This window comes from Haliotis cracherodii, unplaced genomic scaffold, assembly GCF_022045235.1.
Source record: "Haliotis cracherodii isolate W230 unplaced genomic scaffold, xgHalCrac1.p SCAF_6, whole genome shotgun sequence".
NCBI classification, from domain to species: Eukaryota; Metazoa; Mollusca; class Gastropoda; order Lepetellida; family Haliotidae; genus Haliotis; species Haliotis cracherodii.
Window position 1 is genome coordinate 18,820,186 of NW_027266319.1, and position 19,212 is coordinate 18,839,397.

General features: G+C 39.0%; 1 protein-coding gene across 1 annotated transcript; it reads left to right on the forward strand.

Annotated features, from left to right (window-relative positions):
- Nucleotides 1-11,566: 11,566 nt before the first annotated feature.
- Nucleotides 11,567-18,690, forward strand: LOC139446299 (histone-lysine N-methyltransferase SETMAR-like). The gene is made up of 2 exons (XM_071227649.1): nt 11,567-11,603; nt 17,867-18,690. Exons 1-2 carry the CDS (start codon nt 11,567-11,569, stop codon nt 18,688-18,690), a joined length of 861 nt encoding a protein of 286 aa, XP_071083750.1.
- The last annotated feature ends 522 nt before the right edge of the window (nt 18,691-19,212 follow it).

Sequence of the window (19,212 nt, forward strand, 5' to 3'; positions counted from 1 at the left end):
TATATATCGCTTTTTTCACTGACAAACATTCTGTTCGATCTTTCTGACTCTAAAACATTGAATGTTGTATATCCTAGCCGGCCAGCCACGCCCATGAACGAGGAACTAGCAACAGTCACGCGAATTTCCCATGTAACCTTGATGTCCATTTCCGTACAAACCAATCTGTAACATCCTTCCATTTGTCAAAGAACCATTAAAAAAACGCTAAAATGTATTTTCATTTTTCGCCCAGCACCCACGCTAAACTGAATAATCGGTAATGTAATTACAGTCACGGTTAGAGTTGACAGACAACTAATAACACCTTGCACGATCTCAACATTCTGCTCCATGAACAGAAATTAACCAGCCTATAGAAAGAATTAAATCTGCCTTAAAGTAAATTTGTTTTTATTATTCATATCGAGTATTCATGATACAGGCAATGCTAATTTTATTCAGTAGTTTAAATGCAATTAAATCCATAATACACTTGATGGAGGAGAACAGCATCGAGATCAAACATTAGTTGGTATGTCATTTAGTTGTAGTGACACAGCTCTATCCATGTCATTGTCAGGTAACACTATTTTAGCTATACGAATATTCAAATATCGACACTTTAAAATACGTTCAGGAGACCGAGGAGGGACGAGCCTGGGTGAGGGGATGTATATTTTATTTGATTTAAACATATTTTATTGCGGAAAATCAAATGGATAAGGCACAAGTGACACACTTACGAGGCCTTCTCCTATATACATTTCGGCATTAAGGGGCTAAAACAAGGACTGGTCGACTCGGAGTCCGTATACTGTGTCTGAGTGGGGTATTCATGTTAAACTGCGGCATGGTATATCAGTGGGCTAGCACTATAAATCGGCATCGGTCCGGACTATAAGTGCAATAATCTTGGACGCGAAGTTAAACCCCATTTCACCTCACCTATTGTCGTATCTACATTTGAATGGTCTAATGTGCTGGACTGCGAATACGCATTCCAGTTTGAGTATCTTGCTATCGAACATACCTACTGCACATACCATTATGGTGACATCTAACTTATGCAGTATGCATATGTCATATTTTGATCAACATTTCTGTACTCAACAGGCCAATAGTTCATTACAAAATTCTATGTAACATTGTTTCTATGTAACACCCAGTCTGTATAATAAATAAAAATCGACAGATTGCAGGACAGCTCAATAGAGATGAAAATGTATTTTATATTCGGTTGGCCATTATATTTTTGTTTCATGTATCTATTTTATAAAGTTATTAAAATTGTACATACAATGTGGAAGTGATACTAACTGCATTTCAATAACAAAATTAGCAATTTCTCTGTTCTCTTTTGATATGTACATATCTTCCGTTTTCAATTAATAAATCTTGCTATGAGCATAAATATATAAATTCTACAATAAATGAGTTAACACGCTTTTCTTTTCAACTGATATGTTCTCATGTTTTACCCTATACAGCACACACGTGAATATATAGGGCTCCATACAAACCTCATGTTCCCATATAATATTCTTCACAATGACATTTGAATATAATTATCCATTGTTGCATTATGATTCAGACATTGAGAAGCATCCTCTCCTGGGTCGGAATGAAGATCCAATAAGTGAATGCTGTGTTTAGCTGCAGTCAGCAATATTCATACGGCCTTGAGTTAATCGAGTCTGGTAAAGGCAAACCAAAGCTAAAAGCATAGGCAACGATCCACGCCCAAAGCCTATGCATCTAACTCCGTTTTAGTGGCACTTACAACAAGCACTAGGCATAAATTGTTTCTAACAAGCATCCCATGGATTTAAAAGAACAAAATTAACATACGGAAATAGAGACCCATGGCGAGTATGGCGTGATTTAAGATGCTTTGTGTATTCCCTGCAACTTGTGTACCCGTCTTGGATATGTTTGGACAACCGTTTCATGTATGAATACTACACCAATAGGTATCGGCTCAATGGTATTATTTATTCTCATATACTTACAATTATACCTAGGAATCGCCTGCATCCTGTATGCATGTCGTCGTAGGGCTTTACAACGCCGTAGGAACACTCTTGGGAAGTGGACGCATCTCTGCTGAAGTTGGAACGCCCAGATGGTGTCCTTAATTCACATTTACTAATGTTATATACAGGTACATTCCCTATGCTCGGAAAGGTTCTTTGCAGAGATAGGGTTAACAAGATTGTATATGGAGTGGAATGTTGCGATTTCAAATACACATACACTCAAAAAGTTCTCCAATGTCAATACCTAACATTTGTACACTTTGAAAATGGAGATGCAGAGAAGAATGTTGATACTACCCTCACCTCGGCGAACCGGCGAACAAGCTTGACATTAATACCAAGATGCAGAGAACCCCCCTGTAAACCAAACTAAAAAAATCTCAATAGAATCGTTCTGATTAACATCTGAGATTCGATATCTACCAAATTTTGCCATGCACATGTAAATGCGAAAAAATAATTATTGAATATATATTGTCAATGCCAATTATAATCAATCTATATTACCCACCGAAACCGAAAGGAAACTGCAAGAAACGATTGAAATACAAAGAAAAAAGCCAGCCATTCCCGACCAGTGCCAAGTTGAAATGACAGTATATCATTCATGCGTCATTTGAAAAACTATTACGAAAATCCTTTTTATCCTCATGATCATGAAAGTACACAATCATAAACCACTGAACTGCAGTGCAACATGTAGTTTTCTTGAAAGAAATTGTCTTCGAAACTTCTTGAAAACATGATAATGTTTCAGACTGTTGGGAAAAAGAATAAACTGAATGCCATAAATTGACATTGTTGCAAGGTATTTTTCTTTAAATAAATTCAGGCTCATAGTTTTAAATTAAAAAAATAATCTGGGATTGTAGCTGCACCTGAAAACAATTTCTGATCACGATATAAAATTGTTTAATCCTTTCACTCTCTGGGGGAAGTCACTTTAACAGTTTATGTCAAAGACGACCAGATTTGGCTAGAACAACTGGGGAAATATATGAAGAACGTATTTTGTTGTCACGTCAAAATGGTGGTTAAATCCTAACTTTAATAAAACGTTAACTCATTTGTCACGTTTGTCCTCACTGAACGTGAAGTAAGCATGGTGATGATTGTGTTTATTCCCTCTTTAAACTCTTCATAATCTTGCGAAATGAAATCCGTCGAGTGCTGGCCTTGTTGAACAATCCACGATAATAAATACATAACTAAGGCGACCTTTGTATGCTTGATTGCAGGCAGTATAGTTGTCGCACGTCGTAGACAGAGTAGGTCAACCGGATAGATAGATAGACCGTGATACTTCCTGAAATAAACGCAAACAGTTTCTTGTGGAAATCGAAATCCCCTTTCCCATTCCCCCTTGTTGATCCGTACGGACAACGCTGACTGTTACCGTCTAAGTTTATGTGTTGTTTATTCGATCGGACGATGACAAGTATCCGAGGGAAAGAGAGAAAATTTCTTTAAGTGACAAATTCGTTGATGCTCAGCGTTTGCCCTTGTCCAGACACATAAATTCCTGTCAATATTTACTCAAAGTCCTGCAAAAATCCATGACATTAATGCATGGATCAGCTAATTAAGTGAAGGTTCCTATCAACGTGTATGTTCTAATGACCACTGTTCCCCTTAAGTGCCACCCTGGGACACATACACCCTACACAACTTGCAACTGGCATCATTCGCCATACCCACTATATAAATGGAGTAATTGGGTCCGTGTGATCTACACATTAGCTCTGACACATTCGTATGTGTGATAACAATAAGAAGGGTTATATCTGTGTACATAACTGCTAGATTTACTTTCACCATGGTGTTTATGCATGTTGAAGTAAAATATTACTTTATAAAACATGCGCAAATGTACATTTTAAAGGGTATGGATGTTACAGATTCCATTTATATCTTCGCGGTGCTCAAAGTGTTATAAGAGTCAATCACGCAGATTTGCCTTATGACATGTTCTATATTGAATGAAAGAATATGGAAATACACATTTATGTCAATGCAAAGCTAATGTGTCCTAGTCCTTTTTAAGGTGCATATGAGTCATTATGTTAAATGCTCCTTTTGATAAATTGTCTCTCATTTCTATCTATAAGTACATATTTGAATCCCCAAGGAACACATACACACATTGCTTGTGTGCTCGAAATCAGCTCTGTCAATAAATACACCTCCGCACCGGCTGGTATTTTAGATGATTTATATCACAAATATACCAGCTTTGTTCTGACATAGTCCAATAGTTGATGACAACATTTATAGATATTTTATGATGAAAGGGATTAAAGAAAAGAGTTGTTGTCAGCAGAGAAGCCATCTGAAGTGGACTCCTAATTCATCGCGTCTTTTTTTACTTCAAGTTGTAGGAAAGATAATTTGAAGCTTTCTCAAGGAATATCTTTTTTATTTTGTTTTATTTTATCCACATGACAGGGGTAATTCATCAAAAATACAAGGGGGATTATGTGAATTAGTGCGTGTTTGAGTGGGGTTTCACTCCGCTTAGAACATTGACTCACAGAAACGTTCATTGGCATTTTGATAACATATTGTCTTCCCTGACCTTTTCTCACTGAAAGACAGAGCTATTGTGGTAATGAATACTAGTGACAATTCTCTTGTTTTGCTTTCTCTTACCCTGAATAAGCTATATATTTGCAACTGCTTCTTCAAACGTTTCGCTAGGAGGCGTATTATTAGGTTCGACAGGATGTAAAAGGCGTTGTCTGAACAGTATAGTGGTGGTGGTAATATCAGCTTTTATTTTGTTCTTCAATGTGAAAGACTGACCTTGCTTCCAAAATATAAAAGAGATATTTCACTTTATTTATTGTCACACAAGAGTTACCTCCCCGCAAATTGTCTTCCTTTTTACGTTAGATCCACTTTGACAAGGCAAACAATGGCAGATGTCATTAAATATCGCTTCTTATTCTCTTGAAAATGTTTCGTTATAAACTGTAATTTTCTCATTTAACTCGTCAATCGTGACTGTTCCTGTCACAAAGCGCCATTTTGGTTACTTGACGAGCGTGTATTCATTCGCTTCCAACAACGGTCTTGTACATTTCAAGAATGTTTTTTGTTGAAGTTGTTTTTGTATATACTCATCTCCAAATGCATAATAAAGAATTTTATTGACATCAGGTATTTTTGTTTCTTTTATGTATATCTTTTGCAAACACGGAACTACTTTTTCGGTCGCACCTACAAGGCGTGGTAAAAAGGTTCTGTGTGCTGGGCAGGGAGAATTTACGTTTCAAGGTTTTACATTTGTAATGAAATAGTTCACTTTTCAGGTGCACAACTACGCAAAAGATATATAATAAATAGGATAGTCTATGTGTCTCGTGAAATATCATCTCGTGTCGGAGAGGAGGGGATATTTTCCCCCGACACTCGATGAGAGAAAATTGATATTTCACTCGACACATGAAATATTCCCTATATAATCATTTGGGTCTCGAGACATGAAGTCAAGAACATCAATAGTGTTGAACAACCGCTTAATGATGAGATTGTAGAATGGGTCACCTGATATGTTGGTGGTTAGTCGGTTGTATGGGGTGGTTTGAGAGATGGAAAGTTGTCAGAGGATGTGCAGTTGTGATGGATGGACGATGGAAGTGCAGATGTTTGTCTCATGTATTGTGTGGATTGATAGGTGATGTGATGTAAGATCATAGATGACGATTTGTATATGGATGGATTGATATGCAGTAGTCGTGTGATATGAACTATATATGATAATATACTCTTCACAATAAAAGAGATGGTAGCCACTGAAATCCTTTTCGTATTTGTAATAGGGACTCATATGGAGAAGTCAGTATGATTTTTGGTGTGTTGTTTAACAAATGTGTTATTTGCAACTATTTCAAGAGCATGAATATGAGAATGGTGTACCAAAATGGAAGTTCAATATTTATTAAGGATAAACTGTGATGTTTTCAAGCACTAAATATTGTACACATTTTACAAGAGTCGGAATAATATGGATAGATGATATATTTCAAACTATGATGACTGGTATGTATATTGCAAATGGGTAACTGATTGGTTGATAAATGCATGGTAGATTTAAATTTGGTATATTCAAATATGTTGTCAGAATTTGAAAAAAGAAATGAAATCAGATGTAAAATATCGATATGGAAATAACAGATGCAAGGTGTTGATATAACAGTAACATTGATAACCAGGCACCTACATTGTATCTCTTCTCCAATTATTTGTAAAGGCACGGTAGTATAATACTTGGAGATCCGCGGTGATGTCCATTCAAAGGGTATCCGAGCGCTACGGATGTAGGTCTATCTCAAATTATTATACATCATAGTATGGAGATTATTTATTAAATGTGAATGCTGCAATAGTTAACGACTTGACGTGGGAATACCACAAACAACGTTAAATAACTTGAGTTTGCTTTATGTCAGTGATAGATGTTACCCAAGATTGACAGAATGCCCTTTTGTATTCTGACGTAAAATAGTTTAATGGCGTTTGTCTGGTAACCTTCAAACGTATTAATTCGTGTTTTAATTCCAGACTGAATATATGTTGTTCTAAACTAACAATCACTACAAAACATGTGCTGGATTCAGATAATCAAAAGTACAACAGGGTACCTCTTTATCTTTGCACCGTCTTGGCCCTTTTCGACAAAACGTTCGCCCATGCGGTCGATGTGACTTATATTTGGCAAAGCATTCCGACATCGACTGTGTGAGGTAATAAGAAGATGAAACCGTTAGAGTGGCGTGAGTGAGTGAGTGAGTGAGTGAGTGAGGGGAATTGGTGATTGAATAAGTGATTGTTGGGTTGGGTTTAATGCCTCTTGGAACATAACTTTAGTTCACTGTTTTGGTGAAACCAACAGGTCCATACGGGTCTTGGCCGATAAACTGAGCACGATGATCAAATTGAAACTGGGTAGTACGTTAGTGCGAATGTAAACGGATTGATATGTGAGGAGTTTTGACATGATGTAGCTTTGAGTTAAATTACCACTCAGATCACCTGCATAGATAGCAGCCCAGCAAATACAGTGAGTGAGAGAGTGCATTTTACGCCGCTTTTAGCAATAATCCAGCAACAGGACCAGCAATGGGCTTCAGACAGTGTACCCATGTGAGCAGACGAACCCGGGCCTTCGGCGTGACGAGCGAACGCTTTAACTACCAGACTATCCTACCGCCCCTTTTCAAATAAAACGTTTCCTGGTTACACCAACGGCCCTGGTTCGGGTTTCACGTGTGTACACTATGTGAATAAAAGCGACAATAACATTTCCAGAATTGCCAGTAGCAGAGGCCATACCATAAGCATGCACAGTGAATCACTCTCAAATAATGATGATGCTAGGAGATCGCAAAAAGGTGAGCACCAATCATAAATACGTGCACAGACAAGTCTCCTGTTCACCTTAAAAACGCCAGAACACATGGAACATTAGACAAAATAGGGAATAGCATCGATCACCGATGCAACAAATTTAGAAATGTCCTCAACATGTCTACCATAAACATCGGGTTTAAGCTTCGCTGAGACATTGACTGTTGTAACCCTGATCAAACAAACTTTTTGCAAGAGTCGTATGGTGCTCTTTGAAATCATCGCAGAAAGAGCATGCTCGAATATATCCCAAGAGTCTTGCAATGTGGAAACCAACGGCTGAAGCTGCTGGAATATTGCTCGACATAAACGGAAAATTGACTATGGGAACGTCAGCCCTCTTTTCAGACAATCTTAAAGAGTGTTTTTTTGTCACTCTGAATCCTTATGCATAGATCAAATCCATTTCTAATGTCCCCCGTGGTGATATTGCTGGGAGATTGCTGAACGCTACGTAAAACCAAACTCACACTCCATAGATGTTTAGCTATCAATTGAGTAAAAGGTGCAATGATAATATATGGACGTCATTACTTTGTCATTACATTGTAGGAACTACTCCCATGCTACCTTAGTGTTGTTTGAAGCAACTTTAGAGCTACAATTTTGAGCAATCCAATCGACGATCGAGTCAGGCCGACATTACAAATTGAATATATGGGTTGCGTACCGCGCACTACTAGCTTTTAGTTGCTGATTATATAAACTTTTTTGGAAAAAGACCTTCATAGTTTTATTTGCTGACTGCTAAAGAAATTACGTCATGAATAAATATATTGACAACAACAAAATACGAAACTGTATATCCAGGTGCACATGTATGCTGAGTCACCTCCTTCCTACATTCTGCTACCATTTAAACGGGGTAAAAATAGGCTGAAGTATTTTTCCATATCCTTAGGATATACCAAAACTCACGTTTTAAAACGTTTATTATAGAGTGGGAAGAGAACATCCTGCGTTTTGTGAGAACCAAATACATCAAAGTAAATTATTTTCTGATGAAAGCGAAACGAGACAATCCACAGATATCCGCTTGATATTTTGAAGTCAATTTTGCTGCAAGTTTTCTTTGAAGTCATATTAAGACAACTGCTGTTAAAGGTCAATTGTAACCTTAATCAACCGACATACATGTATACTGTTCATTGTTTGTCTGGTAGGCTCACGGTCTACCACGTAACAAGATACGAAAAGTAAATATGTCTGCCAGGAGGCTATCACAGGTTCATCTTCCAAACATCGCTTGTCTCAGCAGCACAGGACAAAATAAGTATACTTTGCCCCCGATGAGTTCGGGTGCCGGCTACACTGAATTGATGACAACGACATGGAGATATTTCTTGTGTAGAGTGAAATATAATGCTTCCCTCATCGAGTGACAGGGTAAAGGAGGTGTTTTCACGAGTGGCTACGAAAGTATCTCCTATCCACGGTCACTAGTGAAAATATTTCTTCCCACGAGATAAGAGAAACATGGTATTTCACGGACTCATGGAATATCCTATGAATTATATACATTTTGTGTCGTTAATTATTTTTTTTACAAATGTAAAACCTTAAAACGTAAATTCTCCCATACCTTACACACAGGGACGTTTCACCACTCTGTTTAGTTCATCTTAAAACGTAGTACCGTGTTGAAATATTCTTGAAACCTATGAGAGCGTTGTTGGAAGCGAAAGAATACACGCTGGTCAGGTAACAAAAAAGCGCTTTCCGAAACGAACAGTCTCGATTTACGAGTTAAATGAGAAATTTACAGTGTATAACGAAGCATGATCAAGAGAGTAACAAACGGCAATAAGCGATATTAACTTCATAAATAGCCATCTGTCAATATGGAGATAACGTAAGACGAAAGGCAACAATTTATGTACAGTCTTGACACTAAAGGGACATAATTTGCGAAAATGTAACTCTCGTAAGACAATAGTTCCGTCCAAGTGTTATGTTCACTGTAGTCAAATATCAAGTTTTATGTTCACTGCTAGGTAAATATCACTCGTGTCAAATTCAGAAAACTCAGTCTTTCACACTGAAGTATATCATAAATGTCGTTATTTGGTTATTGCAGTGGCAAAGTGAATGACACTTATTTCTCAGCTAACCCAATGATAATAAAGGCACTGCCATCGAGCCACCACTGGTGTCAGCCTGTTAGCATGGTACGTCACCAACAGTATGTCATCGATTCTCTCGTGAACAGGATTGTTTATTAAGCAAAATCAACTCTTTATTCTTTTAGTTGTTAACAGCTTGTATTTGAAGACATATGACAAAAGTAAATTACTAAATATGAGGTTTTGCAACCGTATTAGACTTTCTGTCTGTAGGAATAATTATCCACTCACAGTTTGGATTAGAAGTATTACTTTCCAGAAATCGAATTAGGCCTTGTGAACATGTTTGATTATTATTTGTAATGACAATAGCGATGGTTAATTGATACTCAGCTACATTCTAAAAGGCATATTAAATAAGAAGACACTGATCCCTTAAAGTAGAATCCCATTTCGTTTTTATCATGGATATAACGACTGTTGTCGCCAATGGAAAATTCCTGATCAGAATATTTATGTCAGATACTGCGAAATCAAGAAGTTCTAAAATGCGAAGATCAGATTAATGATAAACCCAAATTACAGGAATCAGTATTTGTGACAAGATCTTGGTGTCAATAGATAAGGTTACACCGTCCCTTTATATGAGGATGTAGCATAACTTTCTCTATTGCTCCGGTTACAGGACATAATGTACAGTTGTAATTATGAACCAGAATTAAATAAGTTTTAATCTTTATAATACTGGTCGAGGTCAAAGTTCAAAGGCGTCCGGGCCAATAACGGAGGAATCTTGGTTGCAGGAGCAACAGTTGTGATCGACGTCACTGGAGCAGGATGACACACAATCAATCAGATCACACTCCTGTAACCACCTGATTCTTATTATTCTACTCTTAAAACAAGTATGGGAGGTCGGGTTAGTGTTTGATAGTGGAATCCCATAGGATCTATTTCGCAACCAAAGTACATGCTCGTAAATAATTATTTACAGGCCGCCGTGTTATTGCTGGAATGTTGCCGAATGTGGCGAACAAGAATTTCACACCACTATGTTGTGAATGTGTGTTTTATTCCCAGTTTTCAATACGTCTGGATATATCATATTAGCAATGTCTTGGACTTCGGATGTCGACAATATTCCTCTCCTCATATGCGTTCAGGCAGACACACTCGTTTGTAATCGAAATCGACCTAGTACTAATTTCCTCAGGTCCCGTGTGACATCACGACAAACAGTTCTGTTCATTCCGAGTGCAACTTTCATTACAAAGCGTTCACTTATACTGACACAAGTTCACAATGTCAGAAAAGATCAGGCATTGATTTTGAAATTTCTGAAATAGAAGCGAGATGTTGATAAACATCTGTTCTTGCAATAAACCGACGATCAACTCCAGAGCATGACTTCACTACTGTTTGTCCGACAGTTATATTATAAGCTGGAAGTGTTAGAAGCAAGAGGGTGTACATCTGTTAACCACTTATCTACAAATATATTACATAGTGTTCCAACTGACGGTGGTGTGTGTGTTGCATATACAGAATTAGTGGACATATTGACATAAAATCAGGAAATACCAATGTTTCCTCTGTGGATCTGACACCTTCTTGTTTGTTATCAATGATTAGATTTAATTGGCAGCATATCAAGGCGTCTTTCTCTGTCCAGGGTTATGTGTTCACTTTACTAATCTACAAACATATACTTTGTGCCAAAACAAACACACTTATCATGTTGTAACTTTCGACCTCATTTGATACAATAGGAGTGATTTTATTTGTACAAAAAACAGACACAGTGCCAGAATAACATTTATAGAAACGTTCCAAGCATCGCTTTTAGATTCGAAGACTGAACAGAGACTGTTTTTATCCATCAGACACAATGTTCAGAATGTGTCTTTATAAGGACACGCTAAGAGCAACAGGCAGGATTTTATTTAGAAACATGGATTGTCGGGTGCTTAAGGTACCCATGAGAGTGAAACGTAGCAACAACCGTCAGACAGTTCTTTGAATGACACGGAATGCAATTCCAGATTAGGCAGAAAACTTCTTTAACGAGTATTGATCATGGCTGAAGCTGTCAAACACAGCGACATGAAACACAGTAAGGAAAACACGGCAAGGTTCACCATACGACGATCATGCACAGACAAACAGTGCGCAAGGTCGACCAAGAAGCGGACGTCAACGTGTAACATTTTAACGTAAAGACATGGTTATGATGCGTTCTTACTTGCGCCAAAACCACCTACCGGCGTCATCTTCTGGCAAGCAGACAATTAGAACCCACCACAGACCTGTGTCAGAAAACACAGTGCGTCGGTTCTCAATGGCTAATCTCAGGTGGCGACTTCTATAGTTTAGGATATGCATTTCTTTTGGAATGGAGTAAAGTACCAAGTGTTCTTCAACTGATGGTAATGTAGGTACCGCGGAGGAAGAATAAGTGGAAAATCAGGAAGTACCAGTGCGTCCTTTCTGTAAATCTAACACATTCTTGTTGATCTCTTACCAATACTTTCTATTGAATTTGCAGGTTGTCAAGAGGTCTCCCTTGTTCTCAAGAATATATAAAACGTCATCGCCAAAGAGCAGCCAGTCTCAACCATCCGCCGAAACAGACACCATTGGACGTAAATAGCGGGGGATTTATGTGAATTGATGACTGAAAATCTGTGATGACATCAGGTGGTCCCGAAAAGGGTAAGCATGTCCCGGTGGCAAGCGCTACTCACACAATTTTCATAAAACAGAACATGTTTTTCGTTGCCTAACGCCGCACCCAGCATTATTCCTGCCATACAATCGAGTCTGGACCAGACAATCCAATGATCAGTAGCATGAGCAATGATCCTCTTCGTCGGGGAACGACTTCACACTGTGAAGCCTGGACACCGGTCTATTAAAGTAAATGCCAGTGAGATCACGGCATAGGATAGCGTTCACAAGCAGCATGACTTATTTAGTAAATTCTTCTGAATGTCCTCCATAAAATGACTTGACCTGGCTTTTTCTTGAAAAGCTTAGCAGTATGCAAAAGGTGTCTTTTTTGTGAAATTTGAATAATATCTAACAATTTTTTCCATAGCGTTTAAAAATAATATCCTCTGCGACATAATATTTTCTTCAGTCTCTTTTATTTCCCGTTCTTTACAATACTGACCCGTACGTTGCTCATGCGCTTTACCGTAAATGTACCGGTTCTTTACAATGAGATATGGTCGCTTAAAATACACACACATACGACAAGCACCGTTATATTACATGTAACCTATTTACTTATTGTGAGCGTACGTGCATTAGTGCGTGTGTGCGTGCTTGTGTGTTGTTTTCCATACCCGACAAACCCAAGAAAAAACAAATCGCCTCAGAAAAAGAGAATACATTAAGCTCTTAGATCCACTGGTCCCAATGCGTGACTTACAAGTATTCTGCCTTGATAAACAGTGAAATGAACCCTAACTGTCAGTGCGATTTCAAAGAACTGTTGACTAGGGAACCTTTTTGAAATTACTCACATTTTCTCCAGATACATTGTGACAGTTTCATGTAGTCAATTAATGCATAAGTGGTTTTACGATTGTATTGTAGAATGAAAGTGTCTTCCTGGTTGTACAATCATTCCAGGTACCTTTAATAAAGTATACCCGGGTTTAAAGTAATAGCGACTGAAATCATTAAAATAATGCATTGCATTTGGTGTAGGATACACACATGATGACACGATCAGAAATCAGTGTTTTACATCACTGTTTAACTGACAAACATCATGTACTGTTACCAACGTACGGTTGATGTCCAATACCTTACAAATCAATCTGTAGCATACCTTCGTTTTCCATTACCAATGCCGCATGTTTATAACGTTGAAATACATTTCGATTCTCCGCCCTGCGAGCAAATCATGTGCAATCAAACATGACGTGATTACAAGTAGTCTCATGACAGAAAGCGGTACGATGAAGTGAAATGGGTTTTCACGTCGCGTTCAAGATTATTGCACTAAAAGAGCGACGTGCATGCCCGCTTGTATGTGTGTGAATATGTGCCTGTGATTGTGTTTGGCTGCTTGCACCTGCTTTATAGTGCTTGCCCATTGAGATGTGTGTGTGTGTGTGTGTGTGTGTGTGTGTGTGTGTGTGTGTGTGTGTGTGTGTGTGTGTGTGTGTGTGTGTGTGCGCGTGCCTGTGTGTGCGTGCCTGTGTTTGTGTTTGGCTGCTTGTACCTGCTTTATAGTGCTTGCCCATTGAGATGTGTGTGTGTGTGTGTGTGTGTGTGTGTGTGTGTGTGTGTGTGTGTGTGTGTGTGTGTGTGTGTGTGTGCCTGTGTGTGCGTGCCTGTGTTTGTGTTTGGCTGCTTGTACCTGCTTTATAGTGCTTGCCCATTGAGATGTGTATCTGTGTGTGGGTGTCAGGGTATAAACAAGTACCATCTTTAAACGTCTTTCCTTCACTATAGCACGTATCACACCACATTCTTCCCTCTGAAGAACGGAAAATAACCCGTTCACAGAAAGTGTTACATGTTTAGTATTGTTGTGTTATCATCCGTTTAGTATTGTTGTGTTATCATCCGTGTCAGAAACGCATACATAGGTAGTCTGTGTCATGTTCAATAATTCCAATGAAGTTCGATTCAAAATACTTGATGGCGTAGAACTGCAGTGGGATATCACTTTGTCAATGTGTCAGTAAGTTATTGAAATATACCGTCTCCGTCATCATGCCATATCCAACTGTTTTACAACCATGTCAATGTGTCAGCGTTTAGAATATTTATATAACAGGTGCCGCCTGTCGTAGTGTTTGATACGGCGGTGTCAACCTTTCACATTTACACAGTGCATACTGACAACAACTCACATAAGAAACGTACATGGACAGGAAGCTAAGGTAGGTTTGAGTGAGTTAGTTAAAATTTATAGTCACATCGGCAGTATTTCAGCCATATCATGACTTCAAAATGTTATTCATAATAAATTAATGCAAACTATAAACGCCTGTCAGCAACGGACAGTGAAATAAATAGACTTATCAAAGATTCATATTTAAAACTAGCTTGCAACCATAAAAATACATCACTGTACATAGCAGTACATTATAAAAACGGGCTATAGCTCGCCAGCAACTGAAGGTAGACCACCATACTAGGGACCATTGGGACTTACAGTTAGCTGAGGTAGGAAGAGCCAGACTGAGCAGATGCTCACCGTAGACACGAGTCCTCTGCGTCCACAAGCATTAACTACACCTACAGAATCTCCAGAGACCACATTAATAACGTGGGAAAAGGATCTACTTTTGAATGTGTCGAATGTAATGCCGCACATACGCATACCATTATGCGTTTTTTACGACAGAACGCATACGAATGAACACTGCACACATTATTATGTGCACATTTAACTAATAAAGTGTGAATATGCCATATTCTTTCTACAACACATGAGTTTACATGGTATTCTATTCTACTAACATGACTCATGTTAACCCTATACATACAAGTCCTCATAAAGTACGTGTACATTCCTGGCTGGTAATGAAGACCAACCCAGCGAGTGAATGCTGCTTGTGGCTACAATCAACAGTATTCAAGCTTAGTTGCCTGAAAATGTCCGAGTCTGGTTTATGCAAACCAAGCACTGAAAGCATGAGCAACAATCAACGAAACAAGGGGACGATGGCATCGAATACATCAAATCTCAGAGTATGACGCCCAACTCCGTCGACACTTACAAGAAGCTTTAGGTAATGAGGATTTACTCTCATCTGATCTCCAGTCACAAATACTAATGCTTGAAAGTCATGCGACCTCAGTAACTTTCGTAAACTTTGAATTATTGCAGCGAAATATAGACCTGGACAATGCCTACGCAGAGAAACCCATACAAACGGGACTGAGCCTTCCCCGATACAATTGTTCAAATTGACAAAGGACGAGAAGAGGTTTCTCCCCAATTTTGTCATCTATGCCAAATATGGACATGGAGAAAATATTTAGGATCCTTCATGGAAGTTTATGAGATGTGTTTACACAATTAAGAAATAGGTTTGTCCTTTTCATAATATGCATGTTTTCGGGGTTTCTCTTTTAGGTGTTTGGCGTTAATCAAGAAACAATACATGTAACAAATGTCATATTTTGGATAACATTTTCTTAGTAAAATACAGATGCTCGTACTTTTTGGGGTTTAGTCCCATCCGGGATTCGTACCCACTCTGCCAGAGTGAGGCACCTAATCGCCAGCACACAAAGTCAGCGATCTATAACCCACTCAGCCTACGAGGCTTCCACAAAAATGAAAGTAGGACAATTGGTAGTGTAGATAACTTACTTTGTGTACCCCTCTGACAAGAGAAAATGTCATTGTTTGTTTAACAAACAATACAAATGGCGTCGACGTGTTATATAAAATGTATGCAAGAAGTAAACATGATTTTGAGTGTGTCTAAATCATGTGTGAACAGTTCTAAATTTCGCTCCATGTAACTCCGTCGTGTTGTGGCCTGGTTGAACAATCCTCGATACTACGTAAATAGGGTGGCATTTGTACTCTTGATTGTCGTCGTGTCGTTGTCACAAGCGGAGGTCGTAAACATGGTCGGTCAACCGGATATGTCTACCCTTATAACTCCTGAAACAAACGCGCACAGTTTTTTTTATGGAAATCGAAATGCCCTTTCCTATTTCCTTTTGTTGATGCATACGGACAAAAAAATTAATGTGTTGTTTAGGAAGAAATAACCACCAGAAATTCATTTAGTGACGAGTTCTTTGATGCTCAGCGTTTGCCCTTGTCCAGACACATAAATTCTTGTCAACATTTACACAAAGTTGTACAAAAAGCGGTAACATTGATATTAGCTGATTAAGTGAAGGTTCCTCTCACTGGTCCCCTTAAGTGCCACCCTGGGACACATGCACACTCCACAACCTGCAAGTCAGGGCAAATGGCATCAGTAGAGAATAGGTCTTCTGCGCCCATGCTTGCTGTAAAAGGTAACTATGCTTGTTGTAAGAGGCAACTAACGGGATTGGGTGGTCAGACTCGAAGACTATGTTGTTGTCATCGTACCCCAATTGCGTGGATCGATGCTCATGATGTCAATCACTGGATTGTCTGGTCCAAATTGATATTTACATGCCGCCGTCACATAGCAGGAGAGCGGCGTTAAACAACAATCAATCAAACATACAAACATCATACAAATGGAGTTCATTTCATGCGTTCATCTGAACTACACGTTGGCTATAACACATCTCGCATGTCTGATAAAGATCAGAATGGTTTTATCTATGTACATAACTGCTGAGTTTACTTTCACCCTGGCGCTTATACATGCTGAAATAAGGGTGTGTATATCAGTTAAAGTGATTTGGATAGTATATATGCATCTACTTGAACTAGGTTGATGTTTCTGCTGGTGGACTGGAATCCTCGAGTTTCATCATCAGCTCAGAAGCATTTATCAATTATGCTGAGTTATCTATAAAAGGAATGTTTGTACAGAGACAGGAAAACTAATCACCTCTGCGTTGCAAAGTGAAAATATTGTTTAAACAGGTTTCTTTTTTCATTAAAAGCAGCAGAGTCTGAACACATTCACAGCAGGCATATTTCAAAATTAACATATCGTTTTTCACTTTCAACATAGTTAGTAAATGCCCTATCGATGCCACACTTGATTGTCTGGTTTGTTTACATCGTTGAACGGCAAGAGTATTGCTGTACAGTTTCAGACAACAAACACATATTGTGTATGCAAATTCTGTAATTGGTGGGTGGTATCGGTAGGGAGGGACAGTCTCACTCTTTTCGCGAGCCTGGTGTCATCACTGATCACTAATCCATTCATATAATTTTCACCAACTATTTTTTGCCTTTTACGCCTGAGGTGATCTTTGTCGTCGGGTAATCGAGACTAGTTATTCTCACGCCTTGACGTTCTCGTATATATTTGTACAGTGTATTTTAATCCCCAACGAACATATACATACATTGCAATTGTTCTCGAACACCGACTCTCTGGATACATATCCGTGCTATGGGTGTTCGGTCATACGAGGGCCATTCAATATATAGCCAGCCTAAGCTATTTATCATTGTTTGCATGTTTGTCACGTGCTGTGCACCAATGTATGCCACGTGCATAGACAAAGTTTCACTGAGGAAATTGTATTTGAAGTCGCACACGTAATCTATAAAGATGGCAAGGGTAGATTCTGCCAAATTTTCGTCAAAGGTTAAATACAGGGCTGTTATTAGGTACCTCTACTTAAAAGGGAAACCGGGAAAGGAGATACAGGATGAATTGTAAGATGTTTATGGTGACAGTGCACCTTCGTATGCCAAATTCTTGGTTGCAGAATTTAAGAGGGGTCGGGTGAACCTGGAAGATGAGCCACGCCCTGGCAGGCCTGTAGAGGTGACCAATGACCAAACCAGTGAAGCTGTGAGACAACTGGTTGTCAAAGACAGGCGAATGAAGGTGTCAGAAATGGCCAAGGCCTTGGACATTTCAGAGGGAAGTGTCCATACCATTTTGCATGATCGTCTGGGTATGAGGAAGCTGTCTGCCCGATGGGTCCCGAAATGTCTGAGTGATGATCAGAAGGCTGTACGTGCGTCAATGTGTCAGGCACCTTTGACGAAATGCAGTCGGGATGCAGACAACTTTATGGAGAGAATTGTTACAGGTGATGAAACCTGGGTACACCACTATGACCCAGAAACCAAAGAACAGAGTAAGCAGTGGACTGGCTTTGCTTCACTCCGTCCCAAAAAGTTTAAGACTCAACCATCGGCTGGCAAAGTCATGGCAACCATCTTTTGGGATACCAAAGGGGTCTTGCTCATTGACTACTTGCCACGTGGCCAGACTTATACTGGAGAGTACTACTCCGATCTCCTGGACCGTTTGTGGACTGCTATTCTTGCCAAACGTCGTGGAAAGATCACAAAAGGTGTGCTGCTCCAACATGATAATGCCGGAGTGCACACCTGTCGCCTTTCGGTTGCCGCAGTGAAGCGGAACGGGTTCAAAGCATTGCCTCATCCACCTTACTCACCAGACCTGGCACCAAGGCCCCATGGTTTCTATCACAACAGGCTTTTAGCTCTCACACATCGCTGGACAAAGTGCATAGACCTCAATGGTGATCTATGTGGAAAAAGAAGTGAGGAGCAATAGCAAATAGGTTAGGCTGGTTATATATTGGCCCTCGTACTACATGGCTGGAATAATAAATGGAGTATATCAGAAACAAGCAACCTTTGTGTGGGCAAATTTCAATTGTTGATAAAAACTGGGCAGACATTATAGATTCCATCCACCATCAAACATTGATCGAAAATGCAATATTTTCACCTTCCTGTCAGCAGAGAAGTCGTCAACTTGCTTCTTCCGTTGTTAAGCTGTTGAAAGGATAAATCGAAAAGCTTCTTAAGAAATATCCTGTGTCATTTTATATTTTGTCAAACTGAAAGGTTTAATTCTTGACTGTGTGACTGAAACGTCTGTTGGCATTTTGATGACACATCTTCTGGACTGATCTTTATTCAGAGAAAGATACTGATAATGACCGTATTTTACTTTCTCTTGACTGGATGAATATGATACTGGGAAAAAACATATTGAGTCTTTTTGTTAGGCTCAACAGGAAATAAAATTAATTTCCTAAAATAGGGTATTTGTTGTGATAATAATAGCTCG